Source organism: Mus musculus, chromosome 15 (assembly GCF_000001635.26).
Source record: "Mus musculus strain C57BL/6J chromosome 15, GRCm38.p6 C57BL/6J".
In the NCBI taxonomy this organism is placed as follows: domain Eukaryota; kingdom Metazoa; phylum Chordata; class Mammalia; order Rodentia; family Muridae; genus Mus; species Mus musculus.
In genome coordinates this window covers 11,256,102-11,272,278 of record NC_000081.6, presented here as the reverse complement: position 1 = coordinate 11,272,278, position 16,177 = coordinate 11,256,102, and the positions used below count along the sequence as shown (strand labels likewise).

Below are 16,177 nucleotides of genomic sequence, written 5' to 3'. Positions count from 1 at the left end.
CTAAGCCTTGAGAAATTCTCTGACATCAAATCTTCAAGGTAACCACCTCAGATTGTCCTGTTGGTGCAAAGGCTATTTGCTATCTGACTTAGTTGAGGAACAAAAATCACTAAGAGATCTTCGGAAAATCAAAACTTAATTATACAAGTCACAGTGGATAGAAGAATGTTTGAGGTAGATGTTTGCAGTGGCTAGAAATAAAATACCAACTCTCACACAAGTGATATGCTTATGCCAACCTCGTGCAGTCTCTAATAAGCTGACCTTTATAAAAGCATATTCCCAGTGGCCTCCATTCTTCCACCGAGTTGGAGTGAGCCAGGAAAACATATACTGAGACATGTTAATTTTATTTTTTTTATAAAAACTTTCAACCAGCAGGAATACTTCTAATGTGAATAACAAAGTAAGGCAAGCCAAAAATTAAATACAAATGCCTCAAGTCCATGTGCTTCTACTTGAGTGGGTGGTCATGTTTCTCCATCAATACTGTTGGCATTCAGTCTAGGCTCTTCCCTACAGTTACCTGGCAATAGCCAGATGTGCCTGACTCACTATAAAAGGCGGCTTGCCCACTTTTCGCTCTTTTGTTCTTTTGCTCCTGTTCCCTACCCTCCCTCTCCCCATTCCCTTCCCCCATCTCTCCATGTGCTCATGGCCAGCCTCCTCCCTCCCTCCCTCTCTCTCTCTCTCTCTCTCTCTCTCTCTCTCTCTCTCTCTCTCTCTCTCTCTCTCTCTCTTTCTCTCTCTTTCCACACACTTCTCGGTCACTACTACCCTCTCAACTTCCCTTACCATGCCCTGAATAATCTCTATTCTATACTATACCCAAAGGTATAATATAGAATAAATACTATACCTCAGTGGGGGGGATGACTCAGCATGGGCTGGCAGAGGCACCCCCTCCCCCTACTCCTTACTACACCTTCACCAAACATATTCCTGGCTCTTCCCTTATCTTTTTATAAAACACAACAAATACCAGCTTGCAGAACTAGAGGACAAGATGGCTCATCAAGAGACCTGCATATTTTCTTAGTATATTATGTCACGTCATGGCATGGCATAGCACATTAAATAGAGTCTTGAGGAAACCTTACTCTTTTAGCTAGCTTCAGATGTCTACTGAACCTAGCCCAGAGTTATCTGAGGGAGTATCACCCTGAAGACTCTTCCCAGCAGACTGACACATCGTGGCACATTGTGGGGCATTTTCTTGATTGCTAATTAATGTGGGAGAGCCCAGGCCAGTGAGGGAAGCGTTATCCCTTGTGGTACTGGGAGATGTAGAAAAATGTTAGCTAAGCATGAGATTCAGGGAGCAAGCCTGCTACTGCCTTGAGTCCTGCTTTGGTTTCTTTTGGTGATGGATTGTAACCTCTAAGCTGAAAGAAATCTTTTCCTCCCCAAGTTCTGTTTAGTCACGATGTTTATCACAGCAACAGAAAGCAGACAAAACTCTACCCCCACACCCCCACAACAGATTCAAGTAAATACCATAAAAGTATAAATGACATCTGACTTCATAAATTTTTAAAAACCATCATTTTGTAAAGTTGTAGATTAAGGAAACATACCCAATACCTTACATATGCCATTAATACAGACATTTCTGCTGTTGCCACCTTCGAAGCATGGGGTGCCATCAATGACAGCTTCCAGCATTCTCTCAGAAAACTGTTCATCTATGGGTCTGCAGTACAGCTCACAAGGATGTGCTGAATTGAGAAAACAGAGAAATCCCTCTGAGTTAACTGTAGTTCAGACCCTTCCTCAGGATTCCCGTGGACTCCTGACCTACGGGTACCATTTACAAACCCCTTTGACTTTCTGACACACTAGATAAAATGTGGACCCTTTTTGTTCCTCTTTTTGTCAAAACGTTTATAACTAGTTACATTTGTGAGGTGGGATGAAAATACTATATACCTTCTGTTGAAAATGAGGAGACCTTTCCATCCTACACTGAACTGCACGCAAAAATAACAAAGCCTAGAGCATTAGAGTATTAACCTATCAAATCAATAATGATAGCAGGTAACTCAGGATCCAAGCAAGCATAAGGCTTGCTGTCTGTAGCAGGCAAACTGACTTCTAGGGTGAAGACAGTCCCTTGTCATGGCACTAAGGTCACCACCACCACCTTAACATATTCCCTAATGAGTAGGCCTTTTTTCCCCAACTCAAAGAAGCACTTAGATACAAATAGTCAACTACATAGAAGCACATAGAAGCAAAGACTATGAAAATTGCCAAATTGGAACTCTGATTAGCACAGGAGGCTTATCTGTCTACCTTGAGTCCCACTTAGAAGTCATTTTGTCATTCAGAATTTCATTGCCTTGAGAATGAAGGCACGAATGTGTAATTCTGCATACATGATACAGAAAGACAAATAGCTTTCAAAACATAACCGCCTCAAATTTTTTATTGGTTAATATGTGAAATAGTACTTTTCTCTTGAATGTTATATTCTGAGTGTTATATTTTATTGCAGTGTTAGAAATTGAATTGAATGCCTCCTACATGCGAGGCAAACATTCTATCATGAAGCTATACTCCAAGCCTATAATTTACTTTAGGTGAGAACTCGAGACTGTCTCCTTCAGAAATCCCTTTGAGAGGTCTCCTAGATCTGTGTATTATGGGCAGAGCAGTTGACTTCTTGATGCTGAGACCAGACTTACTAGGAATGGATGAACATCAGATGCAAAGCCCACTAAGTGTGTTGGTTTAAGGATGTGGTGATCCATGTGACAAAAGTAAAAGTGTACAATGCAAGGATGCACAGGTATCGGGAGCTAAGCATCGGCACGCTAAATACTAAGCAGTTTGGACACACTGGACAAAGGCATCAGGTACATGTATATAAAGCTTAAAGGAAGGGGTTATGCACATAAAGAATACCAACTGATTTCATAGTTGTCTAAAAATATGGACAAAGTAAGAATATGTCAAAGAGATTATTCTGCAAAGGTCCAGTGAATGGAACCAGAAAGTGGAGGTAAAAGATAAACCGACATTACTGTCAATTCCCTCTCACAGTTGTGAGATTAGCACTACTGCTGCTGACTTCACTGGAGAAGAAACACATAGGGGCAGCCACCTGGGAGTGCTTAGACTTCCCCAGGGATGAGCATGCCTGCTCCTATGGTCAATCTAGGGAACCACTTACTAAGACATTGATTTGAGTTTGAGAAATCAGATTCAGTATTTTGCAATTGGACACATGAAAAAAAAAGGAAGCATTCCTGCATAATTACAGAGATATCCTTTACAAACAAGTATCTATTGCTGGGTGTGATGGTAAGCCTCTTTAACCCCAACACTGAGGGTGCAGAAGAAGATGGATCTCTGTGAATCAGAGGCCAGGCTAGTCTACCTCGTTCTAGGCCATCCAAGGCAACATGGTGAAAGCCTATCTTTTAGTTCATGAGAATCTAATATTACCATGAGAAAAGGGTTTGATCTTCCTGTGCCTCAGTTGCATGTTAAGCATTCATCTCTCTGCTCTAAACATACAACAGGAGCTCAACAAATGGGCATCATCATTTCCACAGCCTCATCATTAGCTTAAGGATTTCTGAAGTTCATTAAAAGTAGACTTGACATTTTGTGCTTTCATTTCAATTTCTTCAAATTGTCAAGAGACTTGTAACTGCTGCTCCGTTCTTACTACAAACAAACACAATATCTCTTGAGATTATTCACTACCAACCAAGCTTGCATTAAGTTCATGCTTTTTTTCATATTTTTCTAAATAACTGGTGTCTTGTGCATTTAGCATAAAGAATATAGATCTTGCTCAGACAGCAAGTGTCTCCATGCTTTCTTTTACTGTAACTGTGAACCTTCATTCAATGATACTCTGGTTGTGTCTTAGCTACAGAAGTCCTTCTTTTTTTATACTTCTAAGGCTGTGGCTGTACAGTGTCCTCAGGAGCAATCTTCCTAGGGACATTCAGGTCCTGCCAGCTACTGATCAGCTACTGCCAGTAGAGGGTGGGAAGGAGTATAAGCTCAATAAGATGCAAAGAGAATTCAGGCTTGGGGATTCTCCTTCACAAAGCCCTGGACTTGAACCATTCAGATATAGACCTTATTCCCAACTCAAAGTACTGAGTTTAGTCTTCACAGAGTGGGCTGTGTGAGAGGCCAGTGTGATTGTGAGCACTGAAGCATTGACTTCTTGCAGAGAGTGATTACCATTGAACACTACCACTGCAAAAGGCTATGGCATGATCAATATTGTTAGTAAAAATCTTCTGTATGGATCAACACAGAGTGCCATTTTAATCATGAGACATTAATTCAAGCTGTCACAAAAATAAATATTATCCTTAGTGAGAGAATTCAAGAACATCCTTTGAGCAGTGGGATGTTTATCTAGAGAGAAATGCACAAATTAACTAAAGTTGAATTTCTATAATGAGATGCTGTGCATTTATCTGAGAGGAACATGTGAACTTTCATTATACAATCAATGCTGAGTGAATCAAGCAAGCTGTAGAATTGACAAGGACAATCAATTCTTGTGCAGACAGAAATGCACTCTTAGCAATGGTTACTTCTTGGAAATAGGTTACCTGTGATGATATAATGAGTAAGTGTTTCTCTTTCCTTTGATTGGGAACATTACAGTTTATGAAACATAGATTCCTTTCCAAACTAGTGTCTTAGCTCTGGAACAATAGAACTTGAACAATCTCCTTTACACACACACATCACAACACATCTCCATGATGGGACCCTTATTTCCAAATTTCCCTGCATTCTGCTTTTCTAGTATGCAATTGATACATCTTTTAAACTTAGACCATATGAACATACATGAAATCTGTTGCACTTACAAAACACAAATATTTGTTGAGTATAAGTCTGTGGTTTGTGAAACCTCAAAAATACCATTGATATCTGTGGCAAAAATAATTAGCAGGTAGCATGTAAGCCAACCACTTTTTAAAACCATTTATTTATCTTTAAATTAGGATATAGTGTATTAGATAACATTATTGCATTTCCAAACAAGGTGTGTCTTAGTAGATTTTCCTCTCCCATTTTCTCCACTACCCTCTTTACCTCCCCTGCTTCCCATTGGAACCTCCCCCACTCTGGTCTCCTTTCCACTTCACTAGACCAACTGCTTTTATCCTTTCAGAGTTTGCATATATTTTAGACTAGAGAGAACCCTGACTGAAGGAGGAAGCTTAAATGGAAGGCTTAGTGCCCCTTAAACAATTTGCAATGCTGAGTCAAAAGTTCTGTGTGCCTGGCCCCATCATTTCTAGCCTCTCTTTCACGGTACTTTGAGGGAGTCCATAGACACCATTATCCTGTGACATGCCATTCTAAATAAGGAGGCAAGGGTGACAACGGATGGTCTTCATTCTGATGAGCATGTGTAGCAGAGATTCAAGGACACAGATGTCAGCCCCACCGATTCTAAACCTCCAGTGTTGAATATTGTCATTGTTTCACATTTATTCACTTGCCCTGCTGCATCCATTTGTTAGGTGATGTTTACCGGTAGCTTTCAGGAGCACTTAAAATTTGGCTGAGTGAAAACACTAAAACCAAGTTACAGGTGACTTCTGTTCCTGATGCTTGCTGTCTGGTTAACCTTATCAGCAAGCTCAGGTGACTCAGGGAATTTACTGAGCCGACGTTTGTGCTTTCAATTCTGCAGAAATGCAGTCACTCAATACCTTTTGGCAATGATCCTGAGAGTGATTGTTAGATACAAAAAATGAATAAGACTTGTTTTTCTAGATGAACTTATCTTCAAACTGTGTGATTCATCTGCTCTTCCAAAAAACCAGCTCAGGTAATGGAATGTAATTGTTGAGGCAAAGGTTGCACTTTAGATTTTGCTAAAATAATATGTCTCAACATTTGGGGGAAATAATTTTAAGAAGTGATCATTAGAAGTAGAAATGTCAACCTTGAAATAAAGGATAGAAATAAGATGAGGAAAAATTTTGATGCATTTTTTTGTGGGTTGGGGGAGATAGCTATTATTCAGATGAGAGGGTATAGGTCATAAGCTGTGGAGAAACCATTAGGCTAGAGGATTGATGCTTCTATCCCAAATAACCAGTTAGTTCATCCATTAGCATATTCAATTCCAGTGATACAAGCCAATCAGTCCAAAGCACACCAAAGCTTTGTCTACTTTAATGACTCTCATTTATTTAGTACCAACAGCCATCTAAGCAAGCAGTAGGCACATGAGAATTGCTTATAAATCTATGAAAATTCAAGTTGAATCAACCCTTTTTGTTCCAACTCAATTTATTTGACCTACCAGCATTCATTACATACATGAATACACACATACATACTTACATACATGTATACTGTACACATATACATATACAGTTACATATTCATGTATAGTGCATACAAATCCCATTCTATATTTGTATGTAGTGTAAGGTGGTGGCGGGTGAGGGGATGGACATTGAGTACCTATTAAACCAGTGGAACTGTGTTGGTATATTAGTCTTAGAGGCCCATAAAATCAGTGACCCCAATAGTTCCAACACAATACAACGCATGCCGAACACAGATGTAGCTGGCGCTGACTACATGTACCTTTGTCATGAGTTATATAATAAAATGTCTCAGTTGCACCAATAGTCAATTGTTTCACCCTCATTCAGCAGGAACTGAGGGGTAAGGAAAAACGATAGCTATTGAGACGCTTTGGAGACTCAAAGTTGGCAAATCTCTATAGAGCTTTTCTTGCCACAGCTTCGCTTATAATCACCCTAACAGCCAACTGTGAGATTCTTGCATCTGTGACTCAGTATCAGCACATCGGAATTTCAAAAATCTAATAAGTTAGATTAGATATTCTTTGTAATCCCTTGCCTCAAATACCCTTAAGTTAGGCAAATCTTTCTTTTTTCATTCCTTGGTCAACATCAAAACCTAACATGAAGTAGGATGTTGCACTGCTCTGAGCAGTCAGTCTCCTTAGACGTGGGATCCCACGAGGGAACTGGTGACAGCTTGGCCTGGCATGTGACACATGGCCTGGGCTAAGATCTCTGAGCAAATACAGTATTGCTTAGGAATATCATTATAAACTAGATGGAGAGGAAAAATTTAATATAGAGAAGGATATTGAATTAAGAGAGAAAAAGATGGGGTAAATAAATTCACATAGATAATCTCAAAAGAAAGGAAAAGAGATAAAAATGATATAAATGTTTTCAAAGGCACATAAATACTGAATAAATAAATAAACTCATAACTTTGATCCCAATATTTGGGAGGCAAAGACAGAGAAGATAGGTTCCTTATAAATTCAAGGCTAGCCTGATCTACAGAGCAAATCCAAGATAGCCTAGGCTACACAAAGAAATTCTATCTCAATAAATAATAATAAATACATGTCATTGTAGAAGATATTTGTATTCCACACAATCATGTTTTAAATTATCAAGTGAAAATGGTTATATGTTCAATGGTAATGGCGGTGTGATACATCCGTTTTGAGAAAGGTCACAATGGAACAAACCCAGATGGAAAAGGGACTGCTAGATCGGATCCGCCTATACTTTTAAAGACTTCAAACTACTGGATGAAGTCTATGTTATGTTGGAAGAGAGGGTTTATGTTTATGTCAACAGAAAAGGAGAAAAGGTTTTCAATTCCATCCAAAATTATAAAAATCAGATTTGACAGATGGGAACCTCCTGAAGATCTGGACTTCAGGCAAGAAACAACTCAAGACCAAAACAGGTAACAAAACAGGTGATCCTTGGGGACAGCTCTGAAACTGACTGAGGTAGAAATGTCTCCAGCCAAAACTTCAAATTGCATGGCCAATAAATCTTCTTGTTGCAGAGTCCTCACAACGTGTTATTGCAGGGCATCCTTTCTAATAGGATGAATGGAGATTAATATCGAAATTTGATTATGTGATCAAACTAACTTCTAAAGGTAGGGTTTCAGTTCCTGGGCGCGGGGGCTGAGACAGAGACCATGAGGTGCAGAACAGAGGAGAATAGAGAAGGACACCATGGGGTAGGTGGAATGTAAGACAATGGCCATGAGAGCTCCCAGTTGGGGTAGAAGTGGCCTAGACAGAACATGGCAAGCTTGGTCTTGTGGTTGGTGGCAGAGAAGTGGACAAAAGAGTGTAGAGATTGATGTGCTTCTAAGGTTTATTATAAACATCAATGTTTATGTCTTTTATTTGGGAATTAAATGATCTAAGGTGGGGTAGAAACCCCCAGTAATATTTACCACAACAGTTACCATTAAAGTCTCCAGCTTAGTTATGTCTCCATCCCTTGACACACATCCCTTAGATCTTTGATTTTACTTTATAACCTTTGGGTACTATGTTGCACATATGGCATGTTGCTGTCAGGCTCAGCATTAATTTCTGACGAAGGCATTCTTGCTATCTTGTCTTTTCTGAACTGTTCTCTTCCCTATGGGATGACCTTTTAGCTGCCTTCCTTTTTCTTTCCTTCACAGAAAGATCTCTTATACATAAACTCGCCAGCAATTTCCATGGAAGGCTCCTCTGAAGTTACTCTCATCCCACCTGTTTGGAATATCTACTGAGTGTCTAAATCCCTCCATGTCCCAGGTATGGCAAACCATCTCCCATGTTTGAAGAAGGTCATGTTCATCTCTCACAGGGAAGACAGGACATATCCAGACTTCAAAATTTAGTAGTCAGGTTTAGCCAGTCAGTGTTACTATCTTCTACAACTGAGAAACCCTGGTAGCATAGCTCTCTCTATTGACCTTTGCAGGGCTTCTGAGAAACTCCAGATTCAAGGTGCACATTTAGTGGCCCTTACCTGCATTAAACACTGGGAACCAGCGGTAGAATTGGTTTTTGTAGGGGACTGTGTCAAATTCACTGCACTGCATCTGCCGGAAAGTTGGAGTGTCTGAGCGGCAGGGGTGGACATTGCATAAGCGATAGCGTTTTCTTTCTCCGGTGCAGTATTTCCCTCCAAATTTTGGTCTATAGATGAAAGAGACAAGCTGTTCTTTACATTTCCCAAGAAGTCATCAATTTCCTTTTAAAATTCCTTGCTATCTAGCCATGACTGTTCCTTGTCAAAACATGCCTGTTTCTGACCTAAAGAAACAGATAAATCCTTCCAATTTCATACTGTTTGGGGGTGTATATGTTTCTCATCAGCCTTTCAGTCCTAAGCTCCCTGTTTTAACACTATTTACATGTATATACCTGCTTTAATTAAATGTATGCCCGTTTTAAATAATTTATATTTTAATAGAAATACAGATTTCTACTAAATTATATATATATATATTGTTATAGAATTCTATATAGTATATAATTATAGAATTAGTATGGAATATATATGTTTCCAATAGCAAAATCACCAGGAAAAATATATGAGAAAAATAGAAAAAATTTACTTTCACCATGTATTCATTTCCTGATTTCTTCTTAGCAAATAACAATGGTCAGATTGCAGAATCATTCATACTTAGTCAATCTTGGATCGAGCTATCAATTGTTTCCATTTAATTGTTTTTGAGACAGGATCTTGTTATGCACTCCTGGCTGTGCCAGAACTTGCTAGGTAAATCAGGCTGGTCTCAATCTTACAGAGATCTCTCTGCCTTCACCTTCAGAATGCTAAGATTAAATGCATGCACTACCATGTCCAACCTATTCAGTTGTATTTTCACATGTGTGTTTTCTCTTTCTCAGCTCCCCAGCTATAAGACCAATCTGACCATTTTCTTCATTTTTATGGTCGCTTTGCCAATTAAAAATAATTCAACTCCTTGTGTACTGTGTATACTATTAGATTATCTTCAGTATATTAGTTTCCTGTTTAAAGATTTTATTAGTGTCACCAGTGGCTAAAAATGTCAATCAAGTCTAAGTTCTTGTGATTGGCACTCCAAATGGTCCTGTCATAACTGACTCTATTAAGCCTTGCATATTTTCTTTTATATACTTCTTATTTCCTAGTGTCTTTCTGTGTCTCTGCATGGACTTTCTTTTATTAAGTCTTTCCATGTCTACATGCTGCCTATTCTTTGAGGACCAAATACATGCCTCCTCCATCATAAATCCCCTCTGCATGCCAACCACAGGTGATTTCTTTCTCCTTTTAAGAGACACTTCATGTTCTAACTGTATTTACTGGCCTTTTTCTGTAGACGGCTCTTTAGTGACTCAGGCCAAGTTCTAATTTCTTTATAGAGCTTCTGTAGTACCATGAGTACAGCAACATCTTAGAGTCCTCAGGATAGAAATTACTGAGAGGATATGAGAACCTCTCACTCAGTATCATGTGTATGAGAAAGTCATATGTCAGATCTGCTCGCAGAGAAGCAGAGGGTAGTTGATAGATCTCATGAAGGCTCTCAAGTGACTTACTATACCTTCTTGCTTGCACCTTGCTGTACCCAAAAGAGATACTATGGCTATCACTGCATATAACATAATGGGTTCAAAGACTGGAGCTTGCATCAACCTGACTTTCTAGTAGTTCTATGAATCTAAGCAAGTTATCTTATTTTTCTGAGCTCCAGTTGTTTGTTATTGTGATTGTAAAATGAAAATACTAATCACTCCACAATAATTTTAAGGCTCAATTAGATAATGCATATAAATATTTAAGAGAGTAGTATTGAGTAAGAATTGATGACACAATAGACACTTTAGGTATTATGAATATAAACCAACCAACACTGAGATACAACAATGTTCTTAACAGCATGGTATGAGGAAAAAGGCATCAGGAAAAAGTCAACACAAGTCCTATGCTTCCTTAAAATTTCACAATTCTCTTAAAAACTATTAAAAATAACTTTCGGTTGTGAGCCTAGCCTAGCCATTTCTCCAGCTCTTAATAAACTACCCAGAAGTGAGAAAAGTTAAGATAGAAACTAGGTAGGCATGTCTAAGAGTATAACAAGTTGTTGGATAAGGAATATCAGTCCATGGAAATAAAGTTGACGAGAAAGAGTTCTTGGAAGAGATAGACGTAGAAAACAGTCTCAGAGATAAGGCTGACGGTAGGGTACATGAGCAGGACAGATGCAATCATATGCTGGAAGCAAGAAGTACATTTCCCAGCTAATAGTGGCAAAGCCAAGGTTTGAACCATGTGCTCTTATCTGCAGCCTGAGTTCTTATCCATGTTCTGTCTCAGCTGATTTCCATCCCTGAGAGGCAATCCTACCAGTCTAGTTGTGTTCTTGTTCTCTTTGATATTTGTGAGATTTACTCTACCTGCTTCCCCATCTTTCTTAGTGCAATTTGAGAGCCTAGGGCAGCCCATAGCAGGCTCTTCATTATCTCTTCTGTGTAGGAGGTATTAAGAATTGCCCTTAACGTCTGAATGCTAGTCTCTATTCAATGGCAGAGGCTCTGTGACTTGGCACCTGCCCATCTCATTTTCTTCAAACAAATATTACAGGAGTCTCATTTGAGCCAAGATGTACCAGTGTTTCACTAACCCTATAGTTCGCCTCATGTTACCAATGTCAAAGTACCCAGAGAAGAATACATTAAAAAAGAAAACAATTGCATACTAAAAGTGTGATTGAAGAAAGTTACAGTCTTCAGCATAAGTGAGTGTAGTTGGCTCATACACTGATCTGACTTTGTAACTGGAATCATGGAGATCCTTATACAATGAATTACTATTAACAGTGGTCTCAATAAAATCAAGAGAGTGAGTTATGGAATTAGATGTCATCACTCAGTCAAGGAGACTGAGAAATTGCAGCCTTGGAGAAGGGTACTAGCACATTCTGTCTGCTAATGCTGAGCTAGTGAGTCATTCTTCAGTTTCTCAGAGAGACCATCCCTTCTCTGAAGACTACAGGTTATGAAACATCCTCCCAAGTTTATGGAGTGGTATCTGAGTACATACCACAAGTCTCAGAGCATAGTGCTTATATTTCTTGATCTCTAAAAGCACATTTCTGACCAAACTGATGAGTTTCATCTTTATAAATAAAGTACTGTGTTAACATTCCTGCTGTTGAATTTTTTTAAATAATGGAGTTTTATCAAGGGGCAGAATTTTAAAACAATGACATTATTCTTCCTCAAACAAATAATTACATATGTAAGTGATGATATTTATAAGTAGTGTTTACTTATAAGTAGTATTACTTATAGTGTTTATTTATAATTTATGATAATAATAGGTACAATATTAAGCTACAGATTTTTTTAAATCCTCAGAAAAATTTTATATATAACAAATTATATGCATATATAACACATGTACATATATAATTTATATAGTATTATGCCTATTAATAAAAGGAGAAGGTTAGGGTTTGAGACTTAGATACTGAAAGGCCTTGTAACCACTTTTATCACTTGCATTTAGAAATGTGGCTTTTATTCTTCACAGCAAAGGCAACTCCAAGAAAATGAGCTTAGTTCCATTTACACTTTATGGGCAGCATCAAATGCATTCTCAAAGACTGTATAGTTAGAAACTTGTATATGAGGAATTAATGAAACCAAGAATGCAATCTATCTAAAATCATGACAGTTTAAACTTAACTTACAAATATATGTAAAAATATAAGATTGCTACATGAAAAATAAACATTGGATTAAAAATGAAAAATGAATCATGAAATCCTTCACAGGACATATGGAACCCTAAGATTAGATTGATAAAGATATGTTGCCAGACCATTCATGATAATTTACTCCAAAAACGTGCTTGGCCATTTTACTAGCTATAGAATGGATGAATACTTTTATGTAATTGTGTATTCATTGTGATTGAAATCTAGTTATAATCATATCAGCTGAGCTTCACTAATTGACTTCTTACTGAGAGAGCACAGTTATCTGGAAGGATTTAATTGCATAAGCTCCTGGAGAGTTTCACATAGAATATTTCAAAGAAATTTGCTTCTACATTTAAAAGAAGTTTGCTTTGTTCTACCCAAATGATGGAATAAACTTACTTAGCTGTTTTTAAGACTTCAGTGCCAAGTTAAAACATGTTAAAAGAAAAGCATTTTTTTTTTTATTTTCACTCTGTGTGAATTTTCTGGGTCTTTCTGTCTTATAGAATTGTTCAGCATTTTCTCAGAACCCTCCAAGAATGACGTCATGCCACGCAAGAATAGCATCCTAGCTCTTAGAGAAGAGAAGAAAGCAAGTACTCGTGCCAGGCCTTACTCTGGGTTGTTGCAGAGCCTCTCTGCGCTCTGAGCTCCTGCCCCACATGTTCTAGAACAGTGTGACCAGGGTGACCAGCGTCCCCAGCCTCCAGGGATGCTCTCTGGTTTCTTCCCCACTGTGATACACTTTCCAGCCATACACCACTGCAAAGAGATACAATAGTGAGGATGTATGTCAGGAAGATTCCATAGCAAGACTTTCTAAGTCTAAACCCAATTCTATCCAAGCCAGAAGACATTTACAGCAATACATCAGGGGCCACAGAGAAAAGGGTTTAGAGAGCTTCTTCAGATAAATTAGGTTTCTAGAATCAGATTTATCAAGCACTGTAAACTCAGCAACAGATGATACCAAACTCCTAAGCAACAGACCTGCAATAACAAAACGCACTTAACAGGTCAGCATGAGTCAGTATGCCCTCTGGTAGTCTGGAGGAGATCTAATGTCTATGAGTTGTGGCTATAAGACTTTTCTGCTTAGGAAAATAGAAAGGACTTTAAAATATTCAGTTATGCCAGCCAGCAAGAAGGAGGATTATAAATGGACCCAATCTGACCTTTTGGGGTCCACTCACCTATGCTTTTCAATCTTCAATATTGAGGGAGAAATGTCCAAAATTAAAGTTGATAGCAAGTTCAGAAGAAAACAGAAACCCCATTGAAGTTCATCAGGGGAAGATGGGCCTGATGCTTAGCAGGTAAAGTCCTTTCTCATGGACTGAGCACAGTTCTGAGTCCTTTCTCATGGTCCCAGCAGTGGTTGGAAAGGAGCAGCAGATGTGAGATTGTTTCCAGTGTCTGGTCTGACTCTGTGAGTGCCACTGGGGCTCCTCACATCCCCCAAAGCCTTCTTTCTATGTCTGTCCAAGAACTCCAGGTCAACTGCCCTCCCACACATCACAACACATCACCTTCTTCTCACCGCAACGAGTCCCGTCTGCAGCAGCATCTAGCTTAGAGCGACAGAAGCCTTTCACCGAGCACCACAGTGTCTGGCAAACATTCTGGAAAACATAGGAGAGCTTGTATTCTGTTGTATTTTTAAATCTTGCGAGGAAGTGTGTCTGAAAAAGACCTAGTGTCTTAGAAGATAGAAAGATAATGTACACCAAGAATTGACCAATAGGATTGCAGGAAGTTAAAAAGATTTTCCACAGCAAAAGAAACTATGAGCAAAGTAAAGAAGAAACATACATAATGGAAGAAAATCTTTGCCAGCTATACTTCAGACTGGTAGTTCATATGCATCTGTCTGTCATCTATTTATCTTCTATCTATCATCTATCTATCTATCTATCTATCTATCTATCTATCTATCTATCTATCATCTATCTATCCATGTATCTATTTATCATCTATCTACCATATATAAAGTATTCTCCAGTAGACTGGGTCCAAATCATAAAAGAATATGACAAAGGGAGTTAGGATTGTATTCAATAGATAGTTGTGACTCTAAGAACAGAATAGTAGCATGATTATATTCATGCTTCTAAAATAATAAGAATAGCAATTTGAATAACAGATAGGCTGGTGGTGGTAGTAATAATATCAAGAGAAGACAAGCAGAATAGAAGACAAGCAGAATAAACACAGTGGTGGTAATGAAGAAGGCAGGACAGAGATGTTCAGTACTGAAGAGCACAATGCCAAAACTTGACTAATGGATTAGATATTAGAAATAAGGGAGAAGAGTGACTGAAGGTGAATCTTATTTCTACCTGGTGATCTAATGACACTCTTCAACCAAACAGGAAATATAGAAAAGGGCAATTTTAGAGATTCGGTTGACTGCTATGGAGTTAAATACTATGAACCCTGTGAACCACCATGGACCTGTCTCCGAGTTGTATAGAATGTGTGGATCTACACAAGTCCAAGAAAGTTGGGTCAAAGATTCTCATGATTATAAGTAATTTATAATAACGCTTTCAGTTCTGGGCCTGATTCTCCAGTTTCTAAGTGTTTTCTGTGCTTCCTCCAGCATAGCACATATCTCCGACCCTGCACAGACCCATGGAAGGCAGCAAGAAATCCAGCACTCACTTCCACTTCCTGGCAGAATGTAGCATTTGGGCCATATTGGAGCTGGCACTGGTGATGAACATCGTAAATTACTCCAGGAGCAATGACGTTGGACTTCAAGCCTTTCTTGCTGGGGATATCATCAAGACAGAACCCCCTGCCTCGGCTGCAAACAAATCAATCAAAACCAGATCAGTTGCATGTGATTCTCTCCAATCATCCAGTAGACATTTTCATCATAATAATTTAACCCTCCATCTTTCCAAACAGCCTTATTCTCTTATAAGCAAGAGAATCCCCTCGACCTTGGAGGAAAGTTAATAAAAGGAAATGCAAATCATGTCCAACAGAAAAAGTTTAGTTATCTAGGAAATAGAAATAGTAGGCGTTCTAGTTAGGTTTCTATTGCTGTAATAAAGACCATGACCAACAGCAACTTGGGAAGGAACTGTCTTACTGCTTTTTGTGCTTCCAGGTAATAGACAATCAGTGAAGGTAACCAGGAAGCAGGGACTGAAGCAGAAGCCATGGAGAAATGCTTGTTACTGGTTCACTCCTCATGGCTTGCTCAGCCTTCCTTCTTACACAACCCAGGACATTAATCAATGGTCAAGAAAATGTACTACAGGCTTGCCTAACGGCAATCTGATGGAGGCATTTTCTCAGTTGAGGTTTTTCTTCCCACATAAATCTCGTTTGTGTCATGGTAATAAAAAAAAACAAAACAAAACACAGGACAGTGGGAAACAGACAATCATGATATTATTGTTAATAGATTTGATTGAACATTTCTGACCTGTTAGTCTCCAAGAACTTAATCTACAACTGTGGTGGTTTGAATATGCTTGGCCCAGTAAGTGGTACTATTAGGAGGTGTGGCCTTGTTGGAGTAGGCATGGCCTTGTTGGATGAAATGTCTCATTGTAGGCATGGGCTTTAAGACCTTCATCCTAGCTGCCTGGAAGATAGTCTT

At 38.8% G+C, this 16,177-nt stretch overlaps 1 protein-coding gene across 1 annotated transcript in view; it reads right to left on the bottom strand.

Moving 5' to 3' along the window:
• The window catches only part of Adamts12 (a disintegrin-like and metallopeptidase (reprolysin type) with thrombospondin type 1 motif, 12), a 284,460-nt gene that overhangs the window by 76,954 nt on the left and 191,329 nt on the right, over positions 1-16,177 (bottom strand). Inside the window, exons 9-13 of the mRNA NM_175501.3 lie at positions 15,226-15,370; positions 14,091-14,183; positions 13,178-13,323; positions 8,826-8,995; positions 1,585-1,718 (exon numbers count right to left, since the gene is read on the bottom strand). Of these exons, the coding sequence (NP_780710.2) occupies positions 1,585-1,718; positions 8,826-8,995; positions 13,178-13,323; positions 14,091-14,183; positions 15,226-15,370 (688 nt within the window). The remainder of the gene's footprint in view (positions 1-1,584; positions 1,719-8,825; positions 8,996-13,177; positions 13,324-14,090; positions 14,184-15,225; positions 15,371-16,177) is intronic.